Source organism: Phaseolus vulgaris, chromosome 3, assembly GCF_051622355.1.
Source record: "Phaseolus vulgaris cultivar YP4 chromosome 3, ASM5162235v1, whole genome shotgun sequence".
Lineage (NCBI taxonomy): Eukaryota > Viridiplantae > Streptophyta > Magnoliopsida > Fabales > Fabaceae > Phaseolus > Phaseolus vulgaris.
Window position 1 is genome coordinate 46,514,585 of NC_143500.1, and position 12,135 is coordinate 46,526,719.

The window sequence follows — 12,135 nt, forward strand, 5'->3', positions numbered from 1 at the left end:
TTTTTATCTATTCTAACAAATAAAGATTTATTGTTGTTGAATATTTATCTCATTTAAAGTTATATTTAAAAAATTAATATCAATATTCAATATTATTTATATAAGTAAAAAATTACATCGAAATCTCTAAGTAAAGAGAAGAAAAAATGATAAAAAAAAGTGATTCAAAATAGTAGATTAATTTGAAATGTCACTTAATAAGTTATAGTAAAAAAAGAAAAATAAATGTCATGAATATGAAAAACATGATCACAACATTAGGAAGAAGAATAAAAATGATTTAATTTCTTTATTTGTTTTGTTTTTAGATTTTATTATTAGGTGATTTACTTCAAAGTGATTAAAATGATAAATTTAAAAATGAACTTGAAAAGAAAAAAATATCATGAGTATAAAAATTATATGATCGCAACACTATGACTTGTAAGAAAAAAAAAAGATTTAATTTCTTTACATTTTCTGCTTTTAAATTTTATTATTGTATTTATGTGATTTACCTAAAAGTGATTCAAAATGATAAATTTAAGAATGATCTTTAAGTGTCACTTGATAAGTTATCATAAAAAAAATGTCATAAATATTAGAAACATGATCACACCACTAGGACTTCTAAGAAAAAAGAGAATGATTTAATTATTTTTTTATTTTAGATTTTATTATTGTATTTATGTGATTTACCTAAAAATGATTCAAAATGTAGATTTAATAATGGACTTGAAGTGTCACTTGATAAGTTATCAATAAAAAGGAAAAAAAAAAGATGTTATGAATATGAAAAACATGATGACAACACTTGGACTTGTAAGAAGAAAATTAATGATTTAATTTCTTTAACATTTTTGCTTTTAAATTTTACTATTGTATTTATGTGATTACCTGTGTAACGTGTAAAGAATATTATTTTTCTGAATTCATTAAACATACATGGTTTATATATGGTTTACATGTGTAGTTTGACTTGGATTATTCAATACAACCTATACCACAAACTACAGTTTCTATGAATTTGTAAATTAATACGAAAGTAAATTTAATTATTTTTTAAAAAATAGGAACAAAATATACTATAATTTTTTTGTCAGATATGAATAAATGCAAGAGGAATGAAAAAGAATGACAAAAGCGAGAGGAGTTTTTAACAATACATATAAATTAATGAGGTGTAAAGAGAATTGAATTGTAATATACATCACGGAACACACATTTCTACAAAATATTATTTTTTCCATGAGATAGAAACATAATAATACACTAATGAATTTTAATTAATTTGAGCTTATAATTTAAAATTAAATAAAAAAATTTAAAGTATAACTAATTCTTTATTCTACTCTTGGAATAAGTGGATACTTATAGTGTTTGTGAATACATATATATTATTAACTAACATTTTATGATCCCAAAACAAACCGAATTTATTTTCTCTACCTGACTCGTGCATATCATATCCATTTCATTATTCTCTCAAAAGTTTGATAAGAAAATAAAATGGAGAGAAAGGGAAATAGATGAGATTTTATTATATAATTTCTTATTAGATGAGAAAACAAACCATTTTGCTGACATTGTAAAATTGGTGGTGCAGCTAAAAGTAGAGAAATTTAAATATAATTTCTTAACCGCCTTACACCAAAGAAAAGGTAAAAATGAAATATAAAGCGTGTACCCAAAGCAATTGAGAAACTATCTACTAGGCAGAGATCATAGAAACAAGAAAGCATAAGGTGGTAGCAAAATAGAGATGCATTTCATTAGATTTGAATAAAAAGTGATAATTTTACAGGGCGAAATTATTGAAAATTGACGGGAAGCAAAGTTACAATGAAATAAAATCCTTCCAAAAAGAAGTTTATTTCAAGGTTTGGATGAGAGAAGTTGATAACAATCGACTCTCAGCAAGCACAGGCACAGCAGCGCTAGCAGTTACAGAGTCTGTTTACTTTCTCGTAGGCAAATGGCTGCCGGCACAACTGTATAAAAATTGTCACCTATGTTTGCGCTCCCTCGAACCTCTCGAATGCCTTCCTTCGTCCTCCCACTCCATGGCCTGAGGCGGAGGAGACGGCTCATACCTTGAAGGCCTCCGTTTAAAATGCCGCTCATCGTCGCTTGATTCGTAATCCGCAGCGGCGCTGCCTTTCCTTCCTTCGTAATACCCGTTTGGCACTGCCTTGAGGTGTGCCGAAGAGGCGCCGGGAGCGGCGGCCGCGGCGGCCGGTTCCGTGGTCGAAGAAGAGATGACCTTTCTCTTCTTAGCGGGCTCCTCCTCAGCCGGGAAACTTATGCGGGAGAACACGCTGGCCTTCTGCTTGCGATCAGCTGCCGCTAATGCCGCGTTGGAAGGAGCTTTGGTCACTGGTTCCGATGACCTTCTTGACGAGGATTCTGAACGGTGATGACGATGATGGTGGTGACGCTCGTGCTCGTAATCGCGATCCCTATCTTCGCGTTCACGATCTGAGTGGTGGTCGGACTTTCTCTTGGCTGGGCGCGGAGGTTCCAGCTCCCGCGGAGAACGTTCTGGTGACAACCTCTCTGAACGGAAACGATGATGATGATGGTAATCGCTACCTGAGGAAGGTGGAATTGATTTCTACACCAAAATAAAAACGCCGAAATATTAGGACCATGTTCTGTAAGGCAGAACACTGTTTAAAAACATGACAAATGCACCAGTAGAGACCAGCAATTAGACCCAGTATTAAAACAAACCAGAAAAAGACTAAAATAAAATGCACTTCTTCCAATACGACAACTTTTGAATTATTAAAAGTATTCGATTTTAAGAGAAAAATAATTGCATTTTCTTTTCAAAAGTTAATGCACTCTAAGTGCTTTCATAATCTTTGTCTGAATGAATTTGCACAGTACCCCCATTTTTACAGTACTTTTTGGAGCATCCAAAAGTAGTAATTAAATTCATCTTAACAATTCACAATAACATTATTGGGAAATCATAAAGACAACCAAAACAAGGGTCACCTATAAAAGATAACCATGACAACACCAAAGTTAGTTCGTTTTCTCAGTTATATAAATAAAACATTAAAACCGTATAATTAAGGGTTCATTCTATTTTGTTGCACAGCGGAAAATGGGCCAACAAAAAAGCCCAATAATTCACCATGGTCAATTAGACCAGTCGGAAAAAGAATCCACGGCAAATAAATTGTCCACATTCCAAAAACGTGCCCCTCTCAACTGTAATTATAATTAACTTTAGTTTTTAGCCACTGCGAACCAAAAAGTGATTAAAGTAAAAAAAAAAAAAATCTACTAAAAATTACAAGGACCATTAGTGGCCCACAAAAGGGGGATTTATGAAATGTTTCATGAATGATGTTCGTATCTAAAAATTGGCAGGGGCCAGCTGAATCCATGGCAAGGACATGAAGGTATTCCCCCTACCCAAAATATATAATAAGTGGAAAAACGTTGCCGCTAAAACGGCGAAACATCGCCAGAAATTAATGCGCCACAAATCCCCCTGGAACCATAAACCCATGGTTCAGCCCACTTAGTATTTAAAGAAAAGACTTACTTGAAAAGTCCATATTCCATACACCAGTTATTAGACACATGCTACGTAACTTACAGATTCAAAATCAAATATCCAAATCTAGGAAGCCCAATTTTATGAACCAATTTATGCCATCCTCATCAGTAAGCATAATAGAGAAAAAAAAACATCATCATTGGCTAATGATGGTTTGACACCATTTTTCTCTTACATCCAAAATACAAACTCCATAAATTATTATTTTATTATAACATTTTGCTTTTATTATTTTAATAATATTTTACTATAAAATGTGGTTATTAAGTGAATGTAGGTTAAATTCCAAAATGTAATAACACCATTGCACCATTATCGTGCAGTGCAAAGCAACTCTATCCACTACTTTGGTTTTTAACCAATTGACTGCTGTTGACCACAGGATTATGGTGAGACGCGTGAGCGTTTGTTCCCTCAATCATTTTATGATCAACGAGTGTCACTTGAATAATTTTTTTATCAATAAATGAAGCAAAAATAATTAACTTCCACAGTTTACTATGAATAACAAGTGGGATTATCTGTGCAATCAGTGCTCTTTTGCAGGCTTGAGGTAACTGGCCAAAGTTTCGATATAGAAAAAACGCAAGAAAGTAAATGGCACATAAAAAGTCCATAGAAAAAGAGAGTAAAATTGAATAAAAAGCACATACAGTTTTTGGTTTCATTGAAGAAACATCTCCAACACTGCTCACTTCCCTACCAAAGTCTCGATCTTTGGAGAAGTCCCTGTTCAAGAAAGAAAATAAAGTCACTAAAACAATAACACGTATATATCCATCGTCGGAGGTTTTTTGTTAGTTATTTTACGAAAACATAGCAACGCATTTCTTTATTTTTGGGGGCTGACAATAATCATAAATTCACTCTAGAATTATAAAAAAAAAGTCTACTAATGTGACACGTATATATATCCAGCGGAGGTTTTTCGCTAGTTATTTTACGAAAACATAGCAAGGCATTTCTTTATTTTTGGGGGCTGACAATAATCATAAATTCACTCTAGAATTATATAAAAAAAAAAGTCTACTAATTTGAAACACTGATGGTGTGTTAAATATATGGTGGGAGGTAAATGTCTTAAATGTTGCTATTTTAAGTAATTGACAAATAAAGGTGAATCAAACTTCTTAACAATATCAGACCATGGAAGCCAGCCATCAAAAAGTGATTGCCCGTACCTTTCACCCCGCCTCTCATTTTCCCGCTTCCGCCTCATATCAACTTTACGGGCCTCAAACTCCTCTCTACTCATAACTGGGTGTGGAACATTCATTCCCATACCGAAGTCAGCAAGATCCCTGAACATAAATTATTGCATTACAATTAGACATTCTAAATACCAATACATTGACATTGGATTCGATAAACATGCAACCAAATTCAACAGAAGTTTCAAACTACAACTCTCAAATCCCTCCTTCACAATAAAAATACATGGACCTGTTTGGTAAATTTCTCCATAAGCACTAAGAGAATCAAATAAGAAATGTGAAATAAATTTATCATGAGTTAAAAATCAACTTATGTATGAATGAAAAATCATCTCTTAGAAAAGCTAATATGAGAAAGCATCAACAAATTAACTTATGGAAAAACTTATTTCATGTTTTCCTTCTTATTTTTCTATCTTGCAATTACTTATGAATAAGTTCCCAAAAAGAATATCCATGATGTCCAGGACATGTTTCGGTTGTGAGCATGAGAGAAGGAAAGTACCGAATTTCAATTTTAAAATAACTAATAATATGTACCTATGAGGCGGAACAACAGGCATCATGTAACCTTGCATGCCAAATGGGTCTTGTGGCATACCCCCTGCAAATGGCATGTCCAAGGGGCCAAGACCATAGCCCATCATTTGCATTGGACCCCCATATGGTGCCATGAATCCATCCATTGGTTGCATGCCATTCCAGTATGAATTATAGCCTGGAGGTGGACCCATTGGCATCATGTAGTTTTCAACCCCAAAGTCATGTGGGGTTTTCCACTGCAAATCTGCAAAATAAATAAAAATTATTTCAAATTATTAGAAACAGTCAGTATGTACCTCAACCACTATACGATGTCATGTCACTGAATCCAGTAAAAACATTTGCTAATACAGATATTCATGTCACAGAACTGCAGATTTACCATTCGGGGGCAAACGGACTTTCTTCTTCTTCTTTTTCTTTCCTGAAACGTTTAAAATACAAATAAATCATCCCCCACAAGTGAGAACATTTTGTCATCTAAATCATACTCGATGTCAATAGGTTGCAAGAATATATATTACCAGCATCAGTAGGAATCAATTTCTGCTGCACTTCTTCCTCAACCTGCTGAGTACTCCCTTGAGAGGCTGGTTCTTTCACACTGATAGACTCATGAGTAGCTTCAGATACATCAGCAACTCTGAGGTTCCTAACTTGCTCTGAGGTCTGCAGTGGAGCAGAAACAGCCTTTTTATCATCAACTGTTTCCAGTATATTTGTTGCTTTCTCATTAATAGGTGAAACCTTTAGTTCTCCCTTGGAGGCGGCAGATGAAGTTGGGGATGGAATCTTAGGCTGAGGACATCGGGCAGACTCCATATCTGAAAACTCAAATTCATAAACAAAAATGTAAACATTGGCACAATGATAGACAATAATAGTTCAAAAGAAATCACGATAGTTTCAATAACCTTGAACTTGAAAAGTGCTTCCAGCATTTTCAGCACTGCTATTGCCAGACTCTAATATACGATTGATGGTATCTCTTAGTGTCTTATTTGGTAAGAGATCATCAGCAAGAATATTTGTTGCACCACATACACAAACAGATTTGGAGATAATGTAGTCCCTAATACCTGAAGAATTTTTGGAGTAACATTACAAAACTTCAAAAAAGGACTTTTAAGCAATAGCTTCAGAGAAAGAAATAACAGAGAGAACACTATGTAAAATGTTCTGTACTTGGATAATGAGCAACAACTATAAACTAGAGAAACATTACCACAATTTACAAATTCTGAAAACAACAAATACAACAGATGAATTAAAAACCTACATCTGTCACAAAAGCTTTTGAAGCAACACTTGCTTGTCAGTACAGCATCTTTCATGACATTACTACACAAGGGACAGTGGAGCTCAGGTGGTAGGTCCCCAATTGAACGCGTTGATGGCAACCCTTCTATTTCTTTCTCAAAAGCAGCCCTGTTGCAAGGTAAATATTAAACTAAACTTCATGCCTACATAAGACAGAATAGACAAGCATAATCGAGGTGAACTTACTCATTTGGTTTCAAGACTGCTACTGAGCCATTTGGTAAAGCATAGGAACCTTGTGGATTTACCATCAGCATGGATCTTGGAATACCAGTAGGTTGCTTGACTTTTCTCATGTCATAATTTGGGTCACCATTAGTAGGGCAATGCTGAATAAAGTGTCCTAGACAAGAGTGATTTAAAAAAAAAGTAAGCAAAGAAAACTGGCAATGCTGTGCAGCAATTCACTAGAAGAGGGTGATTAGAAAGTTCAGAATCATCAACCTACCAGGCACCTTGCATCTGTGACATACATAGCCTTGTGGAGGTGTTTTCCGCTCCATCCCTGCCATACCTCAACAATTAAATGAGAATTAGTTGATCAGCAAATTAAGGTTTGTATCATAAGCAGCAAATATATGGATATAGAATAGGCAAAGAGAATCACCAAAACCACGACCACCCCCCATCCGTCCACCTGTACCCCTTCCAAAGCTTCTACCAGTGCCAAAGTCTGAACCTTGACTGCATGCCAAAATTAAAAAAAAAATAAGAAAAATATCAAAGCCAAAATGAATATGTTTTCACAAAAACAAAAACACATTTGGTTGCATAGAAAAAAAATCTCCAATAGGAATGAGGATACCAAAGGCTATATTAGAATTCATAGAATGGTGGGATGTGGAATGACATTAGTTGCCATTGATTTTTAGGGTGAAATAGAATGGAACCTGATGTAGATTATTCCATCCCATTTCATTATCCACCTTTATTTTATCTTCCCTCAATCCACTGATTTTGAAGGTATGATATGCACTTAACATATTGGTAATGATCTTCTTACAATTCCATTCACTTATGATTCCTTGAATAATAAAAAGAAAACTTTCTACATTCAATTTTATTCCATTATGCTCATTCCCACTCATTCCATTCTCCCCATCATTAGGTATCCTAACATGGTATTAGTTTGGAAGGAAAACACTTGGAATAACTATTTCAATACAAGTTTTTCAGAGTTAAGGAATCCCATTTCCCTCTTGAAGAGAGGTAAATACCCTTTTCTTGCAGGTGGAAAAGTTTATTATCATTACACACACTTCTTTCCATCTTGACATGACTCCATACATCAAACAACACAGCTAAGGAAAGGAGAATACTGTACTCACCGTTGCCAATCCAGGGCTGGAGTATCAACAAAGGCTTTAATCTTACTGTCTTCATCAGCTTTGTTAGGTGGAGGAGCCTCTGGAATTAAGTTGCTTGGTTGAACGGGCACTTGATCAGGAATTGTATACAAATCATTGCCAAATTCATCCCAGTCTGAATCTTCAGGCTGTCAAGTGGTATGAAGAGGTCAATTTCAAAGGGATTGGATTGAATTGTTCATAAAAGACAAAAAGAAATAGGAAAGGGACTGACATATTTCATGGCAGATGCATCTTCAGCTAGGAAGCTTCTGTTTCCAGGTTCAGATTCCACCACCTTAATTTCCACCTTTTGTCTGCAAAAGAACAAAAGAAAGTTGCAACTCCAGACAAAAAATCATCTCAAAATAACAAATAACAGTGTAGTTTCTGGTTGTGGCATTATATACATATTGATGAGTGAGAGTTTTTAAAAACTTACAGACACAATGACTGACTACTTGTGAAAAATTCAACAACAGTAATGAGATTTAAGGTTTGGGATAGTACTCTATTTCAGTAACAATTGGTAAACGTGGCCGTCCTGGAACTCGGCGAATTAAGACTGAGGTATTTTTAGGAATCAACATTTCTTCATCAAGATATTCTGAAATTCCAAACAGACAACTATAAAATACTGTAAAAATGTCATTCAACAAAAGCCTACTATATGAACTACCATACTGATTTCGCAAAGTTGAGCACCTGTAATTGAAGCCTAAGTTTATCTTAATACCCAGATCAACACTCCATGCCCTTTAAATTTTAAGTAGTTTTATTTTTATTGTTAATTTTTGTAGGAAAGTGAGTAAGGTAAATTTCAGCTCAAACTTATTTCAGTTTTTTGACAGAAAAGGTCACAAGACTAGTAAAAATTTGTAATCGAGGAGGCACAGGATAAATACTGCGAGTTTATCCAAGGAGAGCCCTCCTCAAAGCTAAAGAATATGCAACACATTCATTGGTTAAATTTATAATTAAGCCCGAATTAAAATAAAAGACTAAAACCCACACTCATATTATCGCCCCCAAACCACTAGTTAAAGAGAATAGTTTAATCAAAATCAGAACCAACCTTCATTGGTCTGGGCGTTGGTGACCACAAGGTCGAAATCAGTACCCCTCCCTAAATGCTTGGATTCAAATATTTTTTCTTTCAATGTACCAACAGAGATGAAAGGACCGTCCATGGGAATTGAATCATAATCTCTTGCACTCTTAAATTTATAATACACCGCCATGGTATATTTCTCTTTCTATCTATAAAAAAGATTGTCTTAGAACCAATATAATAACAAAAGACGATAATCAAAGGGCATCTGAAATAATAAAAAAAATGGCCCTCATATTAAAACTAAATGAAAATCAAACAGTACAATATAACAAAGCTCTTTTTCTTTCTCTTCTCTTTACTTTTTCAGTTTTTCCCCTCAACTTGCAGATTACTAAGGTTAAAATCGAACAAATCGAACCACCACAACAAGAAGATTTCACTTTCACTTCAACAATTCTTCACGAGCAACGGGATGGCGAATCTTCACTTCGTCAGAAAAATTCGACCGCACTCGGAATCCAAAGAATCGAGATTCCGTCCAAAGGCTCGGTATCAGAACAATAAGATCGTTATCAAACGATCGAGGCTGCGAATCAGACGAATCCGGTGAAGCAAAGCCCTCCAAAAATCAGAAATCCGAAGAAGCCGCGGCAACAGTTAGGACAGAAAAGTGCAATCGAATCAAATAGATGAACAAGAAGATTCGTTCCTTCGGTGGATAGCTCGAGTCGAAGAAAGCGCGTTGAGATTCGTATCGAATCTCAGCGATGAGCGGCGCCGGAAGCTTCGAGTGCGAATCGCTATGAACTCATCCTCCTCCTTGCGACGGTTGAAACGGCCAATAATCTGGAGCGATTTGGGAGAACAGCGAAGCGGATCGGAGATCGATTGTAGAGAGAAGAAGATAGGTTTGGAGCGATTGAAAGTGCAGGATGAGGCTAGGGTTCGGTTGGGTTGGATGAGAGAAGCGGGAGTGGGAAAAGGAGCAAGGGAAAGAGAAATGGGTGTGCGATTGTGGTGTGCTTTGGATGGGATGCGGGTTTGAGATTTTGGGGATTTCACAGACAAACAAACCTAGAAATAATGCCTGGTTTTTATAACTTTAATGAATCAAATCAATGAATGGATTCCTTTGCATTTCCTAATTACCACTCTTAACTTCCCTTCTTTTCAATAAATCTTTTTTTTTTAAATTAGCCAAAATCTTTTAAATCAATATATAATCTTTTAAAACATATTTTCTTGTTTGGATCAAACAAAATCATTGAATATATAATATTATCTGTGTTTATCTAACCTATCTAATCTTTATCATGTGATGTTAACATATTTAGTCACGATTTCTTTTATTTTTTATTATTTTTTAATTTATATTTTTTAAAAAGATTAAAAAAACTTATCGGACGGAAAAATATTAAAAAATAAAGTATTTTTTTTTTAAACTAAAATTAATTTATTAATGTATGAAAGTTATAGGAAAGAGTTTGTATAAATGAAATAATTTTAGTTTTAAAAAATAATTAATTTTAGTTTTTTTTTAAATTATAATTTTTTTTTATAGAAATTCGTAAATACATTATCTAAACTAGCGGGAACACAGGCACAGAGTGCCTGTGTATCCACATTTTTTATTTTTATTATTTATATATTCATATAATTTTAATAAATATTAAATTATATGAGAAGATATATAAATTATCTAAATGTACTTATAATAGTTTTATTAAGATTTTATTTAATTTTTTATATTTTCATTTTATTGTTTTTGAATATTAAATTTTGATTTAACTTGGGTGTAATCTTGAACTTTGTAAGGTTATCAAGATTAAAATTAAGGTTTAAAAAGAATTGATCAGCAATCAATGTCAACACATAATGCAAATGGTTGTATGTTGGAAGTGGTAAAATCTATCACCATATCAATTGAATCTACATCTTCCATGCAAAGAAGTTGAAAAAAATAAAATAATAAACTAAATACAAATTACCAAACTTCCAACTTATGTAATATCTAATAGATCAAAGCAGACATGAAAACTTTGTCCGCAAAGCTGGGCTTAGGATTCATACAAAAATATAAAAAAAAATTAAGAAAGCAATAAAAACAAAAATGTACAAATCCTATAACAATGAGACACGTTTCTGCTTCGAACGTTTTGGGAAGTGCGAGAAGAAGGAAGCAATGGTGGTTGTTGTTGTACAGTGGTGATTGAAGAGAGACTAAGATGGGTGAGAGTATGAGAAGAACATGGAGCGTGAAGGAAGATGGTTCAAAATGTGTCAAAATTTATGAGCATTTTTTTTTCTTTGGATGCTGGTGAAAACTATTCGTATAAGGAAGTGTAAGAAAGTGGTAACCGCTCAACTACTCCTTATAAGGGAACTGGTGAAAACTACTCATTCGTAATAAAGTGGATGTAAATGGTGATGGTGAAAAGTACTGAAGAAAGTGCTAACCCCTGGTAATAATCAAATTGTCCACGCCATAACTCACATCTCCTAATATTTATTTATCTCTCATAAAACAAACACTCTCTCTCATCATGCAATTAATTTTCAAAATAAATTATCTTTTTCAATTCAAACGGTTGCTCCATTTATTTTAAATATTTTATTAAATTTATTTCTCTCACCTGCAATACAATAGACACTCTCTCATTATGCAATTATTTTTCAAAATAAATTATCTCTTTCAATTCATAACCACTCTTCCACCTCTCTTTCAATTCATAAGGTTCATCCACCTCTCTTTCAATTTCTAATTGTTCTTCCACATCTCTTTCAATTGAAAACCGTTTTTCCTCATCTCTTTCAATTAAAAACCACCCCACTACGTATACCAAATATTGAAAAAATAAGAAAAGACACAATGACCATAATACAATAATAAAATTAAATATTAATATAAGGATAAAATGGAAAAAAATTAAGAACAGTTAAGATGAGAATAAGAAATGACACAATGACCATAATACAATAATAAAATTAAATATTAATATAAAAATAAAATAGGAAAAAAAATCAAGAGCCGTTAAGAGGAGAAACTCCCTTTATATATAGGTATAGATAACAAAAACAGAAAACATTATAAAAAATTTAAAA

General features: G+C 33.6%; 1 protein-coding gene across 7 annotated transcripts; it reads right to left on the minus strand.

The window, feature by feature from the left end:
- Window positions 1-1,725: 1,725 nt before the first annotated feature.
- On the minus strand, window positions 1,726-10,176 carry LOC137808097 (DWNN domain, a CCHC-type zinc finger). Of its 7 annotated transcripts, none has more exons than XM_068609042.1 (16): window positions 9,393-10,173; window positions 9,055-9,239; window positions 8,490-8,586; window positions 8,215-8,296; window positions 7,962-8,128; window positions 7,241-7,317; window positions 7,082-7,147; window positions 6,820-6,976; window positions 6,593-6,741; window positions 6,228-6,392; window positions 5,838-6,137; window positions 5,696-5,737; window positions 5,311-5,557; window positions 4,738-4,857; window positions 4,210-4,285; window positions 1,726-2,593 (listed from the first exon to the last, which is right to left on the minus strand). In XM_068609042.1, the coding sequence occupies exons 2-16, from the start codon at window positions 9,218-9,220 to the stop codon at window positions 1,985-1,987; spliced, it is 2,520 nt and encodes an 839-aa protein (XP_068465143.1). In that variant the 5' UTR covers window positions 9,221-9,239; window positions 9,393-10,173; the 3' UTR covers window positions 1,726-1,984. The 7 variants fall into 7 exon arrangements, with proteins under 7 accessions (XP_068465143.1, XP_068465145.1, XP_068465144.1 ...); XM_068609044.1 differs by having other exon boundaries at window positions 7,082-7,138; window positions 9,393-10,161; XM_068609043.1 differs by having other exon boundaries at window positions 7,082-7,138; window positions 9,055-10,176.
- Window positions 10,177-12,135: the final 1,959 nt, after the last annotated feature.